We start from the raw sequence: 15,040 nt of genomic DNA, 5'->3' as shown, positions 1-15,040 counted from the left end.
GCTCTGAAGACTTGAACCTGATTGTCCGTCCGCATGCCGACTTTTGGTTTACCTTCCTAAAAAGTCTCTGGCTGCCGCCGCCTGCTGATGTCGGGTAGTAGATGTAGACGTTGTGGTCCTCGGCACACACGGGCTTCTCCACAAAAGGTTTGGGGAACACCTCCCCGTTCACCTCCACGTGGTCCTCGCCCTCCACCAGGTTGCACTCTGAAACGTTGCAAGCTTTCAACAACCACTTCCAATCGCGTCGATTCAACTCAACCGTTTACCTTCAGGATTGTCCGGGTCTCGTTTGAGCACGCCGTATCGAGGTAGCTCGATGCCCTCTTCTTGGAGGATGCGATACACTTCCCTCCTGTGGTGCCAATCAAACAACAAGGTTACGTCAACCATTTGTTCCAAACTGACACACTGGCGAGCACACAGATTGCATTTGTGTGTGTGTGTACCTGTCCTGTATGAAATACTGCATGTTGAGGTCATTGATGAGCAGCGGATTCCTGAGTTGAGCGTATTCCACAGCTTTGTCCAGTGGGAAACCTGCACAAATGTTCCAGACAACAAACACATTGCGATTTTCAACATTTGATCTCTTGACATCCTGAGCATTTTGCTATCCAATCATAAGGACGGGGAATTTGGATGGAGTTAACAGCAAGTGAGTGAGTGAGTGAGTAAGCGCACCAAAAAATGACATTTTATTTTGGGAGTACAAAATTCTCGTCACCCTCATATGACAAACTTTGACTTAAAGCGGAAGTCAACCCAAACATATTTTCTTCAAGAATATGTTCCCGGCAGGCCCACTAGTTGAAACACGGCATTCTGATTCATTTTGCATTTGTGGAATAAGTGTTAATCCACTCGTTTTTAGCCATCTCTGGGGGCGGCCATTTTCTCACTTCTGTCGACTGAAAATGACATCACAACTGCTCACAAGCACCAATCACGGCTCAGATTCAGAAAACAGGTCAGCCGTGATTGGTCGTTGTGAGCAGTTGTGATGTCATTTTCAGTCGACAGAAGACAAAACGGCCGCCCCCTGAGATGGCTAAAAACGAGTGCATTTTGCTGCTTAACTTATATTCCACAAATGCAAAATTAATCAGAAAGCCGTGTTTCAACTAGTGAGCCTGCTGGGAACATATTCTTGAAAAAAAAATATGTATGGGTTGACTTCTGCTTTAAACACCCCCCCCCCCCCCCCCCCCACACACACTGATGATTTGTTTGACTTTTAGTGAGCAGTACAAATTATGGCTGGAAAGGACAAAAGGTCATGCAGCAAGTGTTCACTCTGACCCCTAGCACGACTTAGAGAGTGGTATTTTCGGAGAGGCAAAGCGTACTCTGAGCGTATTTCCGAAAGCACCATGAGGGCAGGCACGGGTCTGCTGCCATCTGGTGGTGAAATATAAAACTGCTTTTTTGTTTTTTTGGTTTTCTTTTTCTAACATGTGTATTTTGTACTGTGGTCGACACTGCTGACGGGCCACTAGTTATTAATTTCATGCCAGAGGCTTCGGGCCGGTAGAATTTGAACACGGGCCACATTTGGCCCCTGGGCCGGACTTTGGAATATTTCTGGTTTAAATCGTTAATAGCACTGCTATTGCTACTTGGAAGCTTAAAACTTTGAAAATACTTTGCATATAACCATGAAAAAAAAGGTATATTACTTATGCAAAGGCTACCTTTGGAGTGAAAGGAGATGAGGCAGTCACACAGCGGCCATTTGTCCACGGGCTCCTCCAGGATGACGTCCTCGGGAAAGATGACCACCTCGATGTAGTCAAACTTGCAGAGGCGCTCCAGGATGTGTGTCATGGGCTTGGACTTGGACTTCTTCATCATGCAGCAGATGCCCACCACAATCTGTCGCTCGGACGGCTGACGGGAAGCAACGTGACGGGTCATAAATAATGCCTCACATGGAACGGCTGAGGAGCAAGCTAACGCTAAACTGCGCTACGGGAATGACGACACAGATTATTGGGTGGAAGGTTACATTTAGACTACTCAACAATTTGGCCATCTTCTATCAACAGTAAGAACTCCAGCTGCGGCTATCCAATTTTTTAAAATCAATTATTCTAGCGATTACGCTATTGATGAATCCGATAATTGGATGTCCTCGCAGGAAACTGTTTTCCCGAAGCCGAGCCGTGATTGGTCGTTACCTAAGCCCTGAGCAGTTGTGATGTCATTTTCGGTCGACACAAGTGAAAAAACGGCCTCCCCCAGAGATGGCGAAAAACGGGTGGATCAACTCTTATTCCACAAACGCAAAATTAATCAGAATGCCGTGTTTCAAATAGTGGGCCTGCTGGGAACATATTCTTGAAAAAAATGTGTTTGGGTTGATTTCCCCTATAAGGTCCATGAAAACAGTGCATCCGATCAGAATTTTAATCGGAACTCTGATCGGATTCAAGAAATTTTGCCCATGTACACGTAGCCGATGTGATATTAATATATTTTGTCCCATCCCTGGCGGCGATCGTATCCGACCTTCGACTCTGACTTACTGACTCGTCGTCTTCGTCCTCCATGTCTTCTTCTTGGAACATGTCGATCTTGACGTCCGTCTCCATTGGCTGCATGTCGGGCTCGTCATCGTCCGAGTCGGCGGCGGAGAAGTCTGCGCTGCCCCGCTTCGGACCGTCCCCGGCGTCCGGCCGCCGTCCGTCACAGGATTCGGACATCACGCGCGTGACATGTCCAGGTGGGGCTTAAGTTGCGATTGCCAGATTTGACGTGGCGCACCACCGCAGAAGAGATGCGTCGCACTTTCTGAGGAACCTGTTGTTCTTGTGACCATTAGCCTCAACAGAGGGGGTAAGAAGAGTGAAGAGATAGAAACTCTGACCCGAGGCTCTACAAAGACATAGTCTGTCTGTGTCAGGACAGCAAAGTTCCAGGCCTGAAGGACAACATGTCGCAGTTCCTCACAGGTTCAACTTGACGTTGCGCCGCTGCACACCATTGTTCTTTCGCCCCTGGCGACACAAAAAGCAAAAAGCAACGACGGCAAAGGGTTGAGCAACTCTTCTGTGCGAGGTAGAGGCGTTGCCACATCCATTACTGCCTGAGAGACTTGAGCTATGCAACTGAAGAAAAAGGAGAAAGTTTGCAGAAGTTACGCGCCGCTGCCTACGTGATAGCGTGAAAGAATTCCTGTTCCGGATACATATTTGCTGAAAAGTGTATCCACACAACTCCTGCAACAGTTTTGTTCCAACTCCACTTCTGTGTTGACACTTGTTTGTGTGCACTTTGGATGCACATTTGAATTGAAAGTAGTGATAACAGATATGGGTCACTGGGAAAAAAAAAAAAAAAAATGATAAAAGGCCACAAAATCAAAATTGGGAACGACAATTCAGTATTATAATTTTTTGTTTTGGATTCTTCATTACAGTTAGTTTTTATTTGTTCATTTTGACTTTTATTAATTCAGTTAGTTTTAAGTTATTTAGAGCTGGTTTGTTAGTTTTTATTCGTTTTTATTGTTGGGAACACGTAAATGCTTCCCCCCCCCAGTTTCAGTTATTCCATTAAATATAATAACCTTGGCTCCAATCAAGGCAAAATCAGACGGTATAAAAAAGATTTCCAATTTCCAAATCACACTTCAACAAAGAAAAAAAAAGAAAAGTCTCACAGAGCCACTCAAATGGATGAGTGGACTTGACAAGGCTCACAAGAAGAAATACCTGAAACCGGATTTTGCACCATGTGACGATTATAATTTAATCTGTCTTTGATCTGCCTGCCTACGAGTCTCATGGCTGAAACGCTTGGTAACAGTACACACGCAACATTAACTCCATGACAAGCCCATGACCAATTTCACTTCATTTGTCCATTCAGTACAAATATCTCTGTTGATCTATCTATGCCAGCGACGTACCGTGACGAACACTCACTAGTCACGAAACGTCGCGCGTGTGACCCATCGCCAAAACGAAAAACACACGCTGCGATCTGCCTTGAAAATGGCGGACCTTCATCCAGCAGGTCCAGCCTTCAAGTCGTGGGCAGAGAAACTTAGCAAATTGTGACGTCAACATTCCGCCGATGACTCAATCACAGCAGGCAGATGAAATTTCACGCACGCCGGATAACACAACATTGAGAGAATTTGTAACAATCATCAATTATCACAGCCATCCAAACCCCTCCCCCCGCCCCACTGTCTCGTTCTTGTCAGAGCGCACCTGCCGATTGCGCAAACTGTCCCTCACCCAAATGCCCCCTCCCCACTCCCACACCCTTGTGAACAGTTCAACCTTGGCGGAGGGTCTGCCTGTGTTGCGCCATTTCTCCGGTGACATATCTCAAATAATCTGCCGCTGACCTTGGCGCCTATAAATAACGGCGAGATGGGACTTGAGAGGGCCGAGCCAAGGGGAAAATTTATACAGGCCGGCTACGCTAGCCAAAAGCTAAGTCACCCCGACTTAGCTTTGAGTTGATGACAAGTGGCACTTAAACGAAGAGGAGACCCTTCTGACTGGGGCCGGCAGAGATAAAAGTGTACATAAATACCCGGAAGAAGGCGCCACTTTAATGATGGCTTATTTGTGACCGTTAGAAACCATCAGACCTTCTATACGCCTAACTAACCGTTTTGAGCGCGATTACGTTTTCCTTGTGTGCTGAGCCGCAAATAGCATAGAACTTCCTGTCTGGCATGCTTCTCTGCAAATCAACGCCTAAATTAGCGAGATGAGCACAAATGTTCCCCGGTGTCACCGTCTCGGTCTTTTTTCAGGTTAGCCGGGAAAAAAAAAAAACATGAATTGACGGATCAGAGCTGGAACACAAGAAACACACACACATTTAAAACTCCAGACCTGCTTCTCATCTATCCATCCATCCAAGCCTGAGTACTAGGGATAGACTGATTATCGGCACATATATTTGGCTTTTTGACGAATAATAAATCAATTTAAAATCAATTTAAAACTGTGGAAATCAAAACAAAGATATGTGAAAGTTTAACATTTCTGTCATTTAAAATTTGGGAATTTTCATTTACTGTAGAAAACTGCATGGAGCTATTGTTTACGTTTTCCTTGATCCTTTTTAAGACATGCTGACAACCCTGGGTGCTCCCTGAACATTTAGGTAGAATTTTATAACAGATGTATATTGTCCAAAATTTCCAGAAATAATAATTTTTAAAAAAATTATGCAAACCTGAAATATTGTTCAATAAACGTGCTTAAAGACGATGCAACAAAGTTAAGAGTATTTTTTTTCTTTTGATGAGATTTTGATGCCAATATTTTCCTTTTTACTGAAAATGAATATCGGCTCCAAATATCGGTTATCGGCGTCCTTGACTACTAATAATCGGTATCGGCTCTGAAAAAAGCATATCAGTCTATCTCTACTGTTCTTGACAACCCGCCCAGGTGAAGGCCTGCTTCTGCCACCACTGCTGAAAAGACGGAACTGCAAGAGCAGGCGCTAGCGCAAAAACCAGGGCAAGTCTATCTGGCAGAATGCACTCAAACAAAAGCTCAATTCAGTGGATGCTTTGGACAATAATAACGATTTACCTGTTCTGACGTCGGATTGTTGCGCATCGTAAACTTTCACTAGAAGCCTTTGGCAGCCGTAATTGTACCGCGCGTTGGAGCAGTGTGGCGGCCATAAAGCTTCTCAAACTGGCGCTCAAGTGCAGTCGGGGGCAGAAAAATCGGCAGCAATTTCGCAATGCTGTTCCAAAGTCAATTAGCGAGCAAGGGAATGTGATATACTGACAAAAAACTGCAAAGCTAAGCTCGACTAATGCCGCTGGACTCACGTCTGCCCGGATGATACCTGAAACCAAACACAAAGAAGGGCCTGTATCGTTCCAGACGTTTGGGACTTTCACTATCAAAAATGAATAAAAAGCCCCCCCCAAAAAGTTGATAACGGAGCAATAAACCAAACTCACTTCAAAGAAACAAACTCACAACTGAGAATTTAAATGCATGACGAACACCGTAAGACTATGAAAAAAACTCTGTCACCGTCACCGGCCTACACCTTGAACACAGAATCCAGCCGAGTGCTGTCACACATCAACGCTGCCTTCCACCGTCAGATAATGAGATGCCATCAGCCACCGAGTCTGGCGTCAAGTATAAAATCCTTGTTGGCCAGTGACAACTGCTTTCGACACGCCAGAGCGGGAGAAGTGAGTATGCGGTGGTAAACGTCACATGACACCAAGGCAGAAAAATGGCAGGAAAATGCCAGCTGTTTTACAAGCAGTGTAAAGGCGACTAATGAACGCTAAGTGTGTCGTCTTTAACCTTTGGGACAGCCTTTCGAAGGAAGGCCGCGGTGAATTTATGGGACTCTTGATTAGATGACAGCAAGGAGCCCCATGACGCCGACTCTCAAGATGTCAAGGCGGCTCGCTTCTTCTAATCGACATGAACTCAAGATACGAAGGATGCTCGTGATTCGTTCGGCCCTTATCGACGCCACTTATCTCGTGCGGGGTGGCTTCGCTTCTGAAAACGGAAATATTTGCTTAGCTACACTAAGTATGCTGCCCACGGAAAAGATGGTATCAGCGGTAAAGGGTTTGGTGGCTGATTTGCTCACGACACTGTCAACTACTGCGTTCAATAGCCTTTAAGGCCCGAGTGCAAAAAACAAACGTGACAAAACAAACGCAGTCGAAATATTTGACAAGACGTGAGGAAGCACATTTCAGCTCAACTTTATTTATAGAGCACACTATCAATAAACATCTTATTCGCTACACAACATTTTCGGCCGGATTCTGCTTTTTCACTCTCAAGAGGCCCAAGTCACTTATGCAACGTAAGTCGAAATTGGATATTTTCAGATTAGAATCGGGCCTTTTCCAAATGTGGATGAAAGGCCCAGGCCAAGTATATAGAATGGAGCATTTCATATTTGGATTATTTACATTTTTTTTTTTGTTTATTTCCATGTTCCATGTTGAGTTACTCAAATGCAATTTGGGCAGTTGCACTTGCACGTTGTTCAATCGCTGTAAACACAGCCATATGGGATATGTGTCACTTGAGAAGTCTTTTGGAAATATGTCCCAATAAAATACAACCTTTTTGTTTTGTTTTTTTAAATGATATGTTGAAAATAGGCATTAAGTTTGAATTGTTCACTTGGACCTGCGGGGTAAATACTGGCTCGTACGTATAATAAGGCACTATATGAACATATAAGAGAATTACGCATACATTTAACAAAACATATAGCTTCAACTTACAAAAGTTTGCTAGCTTTAAGCTAACACATACAGCGAACCGCCATAGACAGTCTAATACAATTAGCATTGCTGTCGCAGAATAAATCTTTAGATAACAAACATTCGAACACAAACAGATGAGCAACATACACGGCAAGATGATATAACAACACTCATAGGCATACAGAAATCGCATCTAGAGCTGTCTTTTAATCGACCATGTGCCCTGCATGGCACCCTGAAGACGTGCACAAGTCATTGTTTTAAAATTTCATTTGAATTTCTGTTTATGGGCAATATAGGATTCACACAAAAGACATTTACATCACAAGCGCAAGATATCATGGCTTTTGCAAGCATCTATTATTGCTCACTGCAAGTGCTGTACTTGTACTCGGTTTGAAATAAAGTGGTATCGGTACGTCCCTATTTATTATTGTGGTTGCATGTTTCAATAAATATTCAATTAAAAAAAACAGTGAGCTGCACAGTGCACAGCAGTGGTTGAAGTGAGCATTATTGTACTTTTTGGGCAAATCGCATTAAACGGAGCCAAAGTCGATTGCAGCCGCTTGTGTTCCAAATGAATGAGCGTGGGAAGTGAAAGCGTTCACAAAACGCGACTTCCTGACTCCAACTTAACGTCAGTGGGTCTCTTTAGCCGGTCAGCGTGTTCTTTGTGGAGCTTTCCCACGCGCACGGTGGCCATGCAAACACGATTAGATCAAACTAATTCGCCTCCGACACTTGGTCAAGGGTCGGATGACACCGACAGGACTTGGGTTCAAATGAACGCCACTTACCCGCGATACGCTCGCCAAAAGTGTCCCCGCTGCGTCCACTTCCTTGTCCCCCCCCCCGCCCCCTTCCTGAGTGAAGTGGACCCGAGGGGAAGCTGGCGAGAAGTTCACGTCCGGTCAACGGCCAGCTAACTGCCGCCAAGCACCGCCGCAACGACCGACGGAAACATCCTCCGCCCTCCGCTGACCTGCACCAGCCCTCTCCAGCTCCCCACAACTCTTCCCCGTCTTTGCTGCTGGCCGCCGGAGGGGGGAGAGCGTAGCTGTCCCCGAGACGGTGCTGCCACCTTGCGTCTCGTGCTGGTGCACTGCAACACACGCGACAATCACTGGGGGTGGGTAACTTACGGCCCGTGGGCCAAATATGGCCCACGCGCGATACGCGGCCAACAATGGATTTTTAAATAAGAAAATAAAACTTCAAACGTTTTCATATTGATGATATGGCAATAGGTTGTGATTTTTTAAATTCTATTGTATTATTATTATTAATAATAAATAATAATAATTATTATTTCTTATTATTATTGATAATAATAATAATAATATATTTCTTATTAGCAACCCTAGTGAGGATACATGTTTCAGAATATGTTTGTATGTATCATTGTATCATACTACAAACATCAGTCATTGATATTACTATTGTTTTTTTTGTATTTAATACCCTTATTATTTCATTATTGTTATACAGTGTTCCCTCACTTACCCCTGGTGATACATTCCAAGCCACTCCGCAAAAAGTGAATTTTCGCGAAGTAGAGGTTGACTTTTTTCTTCATGTTTTATTTTATTTTATTGAGGGATTTACCCCTCTATTAAGCCATTACAAAGCCCGCTCACATGGTTCCCACCCTTCCAAACACGTGTTACACTTAATAAAAGTACTTTCATTTCATTTCATTTCATGTGTATTTGAATAGGCACAGATGCCACAACATAGTTGAATGAAAAACAATCTCCAATGCACAGCATCACGGCATTTATAGCTAATGCTAAGTAACTTTTAAAATGCAAAATGTAGTATAAATACAGAGCTTGTGATTATAAGCAGCGTTCGGCAGGGTTTTTTATGCAAGAAAACACACTCAAATAGCGAGCAGTCGGGATGTCCTATTCCACTTTTTTCTGACAGATACCAGTAGGATGATTCACTGTCACTGATACTGACGATTTATATTTCTAGTTCTTTTAATATTAAAAATTTAATATTTAACACAATGACAAAACATTTAGACTTTTCTATCTGACACAGATGATGATTCACCGACGAGACAAACTGCCGCAGTATAGCGCCAACTACTGCCGAGAAGGATTTGATGTCTGATTTTTTTTTGTCTCAAGTATCGGTGGCCGGTATTGCCCGTCAGTGTGACCTATTATTAATTTTTAAAATTATTAATATAATTATTATTATTACATTTCTCTTAGTATAGCTTTTAGCCTTTCGGATACTGTAGCTAACTGTATGAAAGACATTACAAGCCCTTATATTGATGTCCATAATTTCACTTTTCTTTTTTTTTTTTTGCTTCTCTTTGAGTGACATACCCACACGCCAGCCAGACTAGCTGGTATGGCCGATACGAGCCTGGCACGGCATCTAGAAAATGCGGAATGGCTGTCGGTCCCACCATGCAACGGTGCATGAGAAGCCGGTCTGTGCCGCCACATAAGGAAGTGAGTGTTCTCAAAAAGCCGGTAACGTAAATTCTCCCTCGTACTCTATCACCACCTATGCTGCATCCAAATGTGTGGAAGGGAGAAAAAAAATGACTGAATATTATGTAAGACCTGTAAAAAAAAATTTTAAAAAAAATGCAGTATTCCGAATGAAGGCCGTATAGTGTTCGCGGAATCTGCTTGCAATCATTGAAGGTCATCGCACCTTCAGACAATCAAGTCTTTGTTGTGTTCCAGAGGAGAGGAAAACTGAGGGAGGCAGCTCTCTTTGAAACAATTAACTCAAATGAATGCGCACCAACTTAATGATCTTGATTGAAATTCCAATTCAATCTTTGTCTGAGACCTCCAAAATGCTTGGTCATACATTTAAGACGGGAAGTCAACCCAAATATGTTTTTTTTTTCCTCCAGAATATGTAGTATGCAGGCCCACTAGTTGAAACAAAGCATTCTGATGAATATTGCGATTGTTTGAGTTGAGGAGCAAAATCCACCCGTTTTTAGCCATCGCTGGGGGCAGGGGCGGAGCCATGGGTGGGCCTGGGTGTGCACGGGCCCACCCAGATTGATAGACTGCTCACCCAATGAAATTCATGAAAAAAATATATACTTTTAAATTTTTAGTGAATTATTAAATTACTTTGGAATTTGTGTTTTTTTTTTTAATTTGATTGAACATTAGGAACGGCCTAATTGTGGTTGTCTAAGGAAGATCTGAACATCACAGTTACTCAGGGCTCAGGTAACGACCAATCACAGCTCACCTTTTCTCTGAAGCTGAGCCATGATTGGTCGTTACCTGTGTACACCCAGGCCCACCCATGGCTCCGCCCCTGAGTGCAATACATTTTCATTGAATCATAATTTAAGTGCAGTGTTTGATTTTTTCATGAACACTTCAGCCTGCTGCGCTACTGTATTATAGTCAAGATGGTGGTACTTGGAGACCCAAGCATTTTTTTTTTTTTTTTTTTTTTTAGGTGTTAACTGGTGTAAAAAGTTCAAGATCCACTGCATGCGAGCCTTCACACTGGCATTCCAACCTACAGTACGGACAATTTAGATTTTTCAATGAACCATGAGTTTGGAAGGTGGGAGAAAGCCAGGCGAAAACTCCAACAAAGCACTTTGAGAACATGTAAAAACTCCACACAGGAAAGCTGAGATTCAAACTCAGAACCTTCGAATTGTAAGGCAGGTGTGCCAACCACTAGTTCACCATGCTGCCCCAAATTAATTATTAATTTTCCGGTGCATAAAGACTCTTATCAAACCAAGAGGCAGCGAGCATTCATGGCTTTTTCTTTTTTTCGTAGTCCTATAAGGGTACTGCATATATTTGGTCAATCCAGACATTTTTGGGGCTAAGGCTTAGCTCATTTGAATTCCTCAGCAGACATGGTCACCAGAGCTGTCAGGGTGTCTCACACATCCACACGGATGTATATTTAAATTTAGGGAGCAGAGCAGTATCAGCCCGCAGCCATAAAGCGGCCATTCACGTCCGCTGAAGAGAAGGCCGCGGCCCTCCCACTTGAGCGACTGCGAACGACTGTGTCAATAATACGCACACACACACGTACGTGAGGAGGAGATGCACAGCCAGCACTGAGTGAAAGACGTTTTTCTTATTATGAGGGCCCCTGGGGGACACGCTTCAGGTTTACTTCTCTAACATGCTCCCGAAACGCATATTTCAGGATATTATACGAGCGCAATTTAAAATGATACGTGAAAGGATTTCAGTAGTGTGCACGAGACCGTTTCGGTTGTGCATGCGACCAAAAAACATTCCAGTTGTGCGTGAGCCAGTTTAGTGGAGGTTACTTGACATCGACTTCACGAGCGGCTCACAAATGTAATCATCTCCATCTGATGGAAGAGGGGGAGGAGCGCCAAAGTGTGGTCATGTGACGTGCAAGCCAACAGGGAGGGGCCACGCTACATGTGAAGCATGGCGGTGGCGGCAACATGCTTGACGGTCGCACACCAAAAAACGTCAAGAAAAGCCTACTTGAACAGCTGAACTTGATTTGGGGTTAATCAAAGGCACTTTGAATGGTGGCAGGTGTGTGCCGACTCCCATTTATTATGAGTTCAAATGTGATTGGTGGATTCCAAACATCCTCGTTAGAAGAGCTGTGCCACCAACTTGACTGCAGTCTTTTTACAGGCCACGTAGCGAGTGTACAGTACTGTGTTCCTACAAAACGATGACGACAGGATGCGTCATTTCCTATAAATTGAATGATATGATGTTGAATATTTACAAAGCGGAATATTTGCTGTACAAAGGTGGTTGAGGTGGTCTGTATATTCTAAGCATGGGTCGGGTGTATACAGCACAGTCAGTTCGTATATTCAAGTCTGTATCTGTACGTGTAAATATATGTTGTGTGTCTTTCTATTCGCGGACCCACATGTGTCATATCTGACGTGTCATATTTATACAGTGCGTATATATATAAATGAGGGAAATCCTATTGAATAGTTCAATATTGCATATGTCGCCCCCTGGGACCAGAAACGAGACAAGCGGCATGCAAAAGAGATGAATGGATGAATGTGTCACAGTGATGAGCTGTGGTCGAGGGTGACGAGGTGAGCGAGGCGTGCAAACACAAAGTTGTTTTATGTGTCAAAACCTACAAGGTCACCTAAACACATTTTGACTCTATGTTGAAATGTGGCTAAACACGAAGCACATCCAGAAAAAAAAAAAAAAGATGCATCAAGAATAGAAAAGTGCAGGCAAAGTCAGGCCGACCAAGCGCGTCAACCAAAGCGGGCGAAATTGCATCACCTCAAACAGCATCCAAACAGACGGAGGGCATGGAATGAAACCGGCGCTGTCTCGGCTGAAACGGGAAAAATGCGTTGAGTGCGGCAGGCGGAAGGCGTCGACTGTGAAAGCGCGACAACTGAATCAAGTTCGGACTGGACTCCCTCAAAAGGGCAACAAACAGCCGCAGCTCGGGTTCTGACTGCAGCAGAGAGATCCGAACATACACACTTGGGTCAATTTGTGGAGTCCACTCTTCAAAGCATACACGGTGAAGCCACATTTAGCTGTTCTGCTGCACGCGAACGGAATCAGCTGCCAAAAGAAGTGAAGTCAGCACTGAGCGGAAATACTTTTAAATCCAGGTTAAAAAATGTGTTCGTTTCACTCCCCCATACCTTTGATTAAGTTCTTCTCAAAATGTTTTTCTTTTAGTAATTTTATAAACCTGCTTTTATTTATTTTGTAGAGGAAGTCAACCCTATTTTTTTTTTTCAAGAGTACATTCTATGCAGGTCCATTAGTTGAAAAAAAAAAGACTTTCTGATTAATATTGCATTTGTGGAATATGAGTTAAGCAGCAAAATGTAGCCCTTTTTAGCCATCTCAAGGGGTGGCCATTTTGTTACTTCTGTTGACTGAAAATGACATCACAACTACCCAGGCTCAGATAACGACCAATCATGGCTCAGCTTCAAAAAACAGATGAGCTGTGATTGGTCGTTACCTGAGCCCTGAGCAACTGTGACGTCATTTTCAGTCGACAGAAGTGACAAAATGGCCGCCCCTAGAGATGGCTAAAAACAGGTGGATTAAGTCCTATTTCACAAACATAATATTTATCAGAATGCCTTGTTTCAACTAGTGGGCCTGCGTAGAACATATTCTGGAGGAAAAGATGTTTGGGTTGACTTCTTTAAGGTTTTCTGTTCATGTGTTTAATGTCAATGTACATTCTTTCAGTTCATTACTTTTATTTTCTCCGCTTTGCTTCTGAATGAGGTTAGCCGTTGTGTTTGCGAATGCTTTGAGTTGTTGCGTCTCTGCTTGTGAGTTGCCTCGTGTCTGCCATCTACCGTAAATAATGCTGCCTTGCCTTCAAACGCAAGCTAAACTCGTCAAGCGAAATAGGGGAAAGTCAAGAAGTGAAACGGATCAAGGTCCAGGTACTTTTGTGCACACGGTGCACCCAAATGCAGATCGTTTCTCTGCGCACGGACCCGTCAGCGAGCAAGCAGCGGGCAGCTTCCGTGCGTCACAAACAGGCGGCGGGCACCGACTGAAAAACGCAGAATGCGGCAACTCCAAACTGTCAGCTGAAACGGGTCAGAAAGTGCAAGCACGTGCCCATGCGTACAGATGCGCGCGCGCGCGTGCGCGTGTGTGCCCGTGCGCCCCAGTCCGCTTTGAGAAGAACTCTGTTCCGAGTCACGATGCCAGTTGCTGGTCATGTTTGCAGACTGTAAAAGTAACGTACAAAACATGACTCACGTCTGTTTGCAGAGAGTCATGTAAAAAAAAAAGAGTCATGGATAAAACGACTTATTTGGAGGCTCATGTTGATTTTGTGAGTCAGATCACCAACTTAACTGCCACGTAGCAATTGGACAGTACTGCGTTCCTACAAAACCTCGAGAGGGCATCAAGGTGAGGGAAAACAAACACGGTCTAAATTGCATTAAAAAAGTTTGAAAAATCGAATTTTAGGATTAAATAAAACGATTAAAAAAAAAAAAAATCACATTTCAAAGTTTGCTTGATCGAATGCACACGTGTTAAACTCACGACCGGGGTGGGGGTCCGAAACTGTCCTCGCATCATATTTTTGGTGGCTCACCAAAGCAAATCAAGTGTATACGTCATGTTTCTGGCTAAATGAATTTGTTGTCTTCTTTTTGGCAGAAAAGAACATTTTCTTCACTCTTTACAACAGATGCAGGCATTTTGTTTTCATCAAATACTTTCTTCGCATAAACTGAACAACAGTACAGGACCCCCTCCATGCGCGAGGGCTTGGCACCAGGTCGCCCCGCAAAAAGCCAAAATCCGTATTGGTACCAATTAGAAATGCAACTGAGAGGAAAAAAAAGTAAAATAAAAAATACATTTAAAAACTAGTGCTGTCAACCGCTTATTTTTTTAAACTAATTAATCGCAAATATTTCCATAATTGATCGCGATTAATCCGACTTTTCAATTACAATTTTATACGAAGCTTGGAACCGGTATTTACCTGAGTAAAATCTTGGAATTAATGTGGAAAAAGATGAAATTTTGATTCAAATACTGTTCTAATAGCTTCTTTCACCCTTGAACTGTTGAACGATCGCAGCAAACACATATGGGCTAATATGGCATTTGAATTTGGCTTTGCAAAGTGCGCAAATTATTTTGGATTTCTCCACCTTTAAAACGAGTTTGACGCCCTGCTCTAATGAATGACTTGAGCACTGACAAATGAAGCGGCACTTATACTGAAAGACATGGAAACCAATCCAATTTTTCAAGGTAAAAAGAGGTTTGAAGTCGT

General features: G+C 43.5%; 1 protein-coding gene across 1 annotated transcript in view; it reads right to left on the bottom strand.

The window, feature by feature from the left end:
- ppip5k1b (diphosphoinositol pentakisphosphate kinase 1b) overlaps positions 1-15,040 on the bottom strand; it is a 58,125-nt gene that overhangs the window by 24,915 nt on the left and 18,170 nt on the right. Inside the window, 5 exon segments of the mRNA XM_086027893.1 lie at positions 53-207; positions 270-355; positions 450-540; positions 1,695-1,890; positions 2,529-2,999. Of these exon segments, the coding sequence (XP_085884019.1) occupies positions 53-207; positions 270-355; positions 450-540; positions 1,695-1,890; positions 2,529-2,705 (705 nt within the window). The 5' untranslated portion in view covers positions 2,706-2,999.

The sequence above is a fragment of the Filicampus tigris genome, chromosome 4 (genome assembly GCF_054856515.1).
Source record: "Filicampus tigris isolate MCC_2025a chromosome 4, RoL_Ftig_1.0, whole genome shotgun sequence".
Lineage (NCBI taxonomy): Eukaryota > Metazoa > Chordata > Actinopteri > Syngnathiformes > Syngnathidae > Filicampus > Filicampus tigris.
This window is presented reverse-complemented; position numbering and strand designations above follow the sequence as displayed.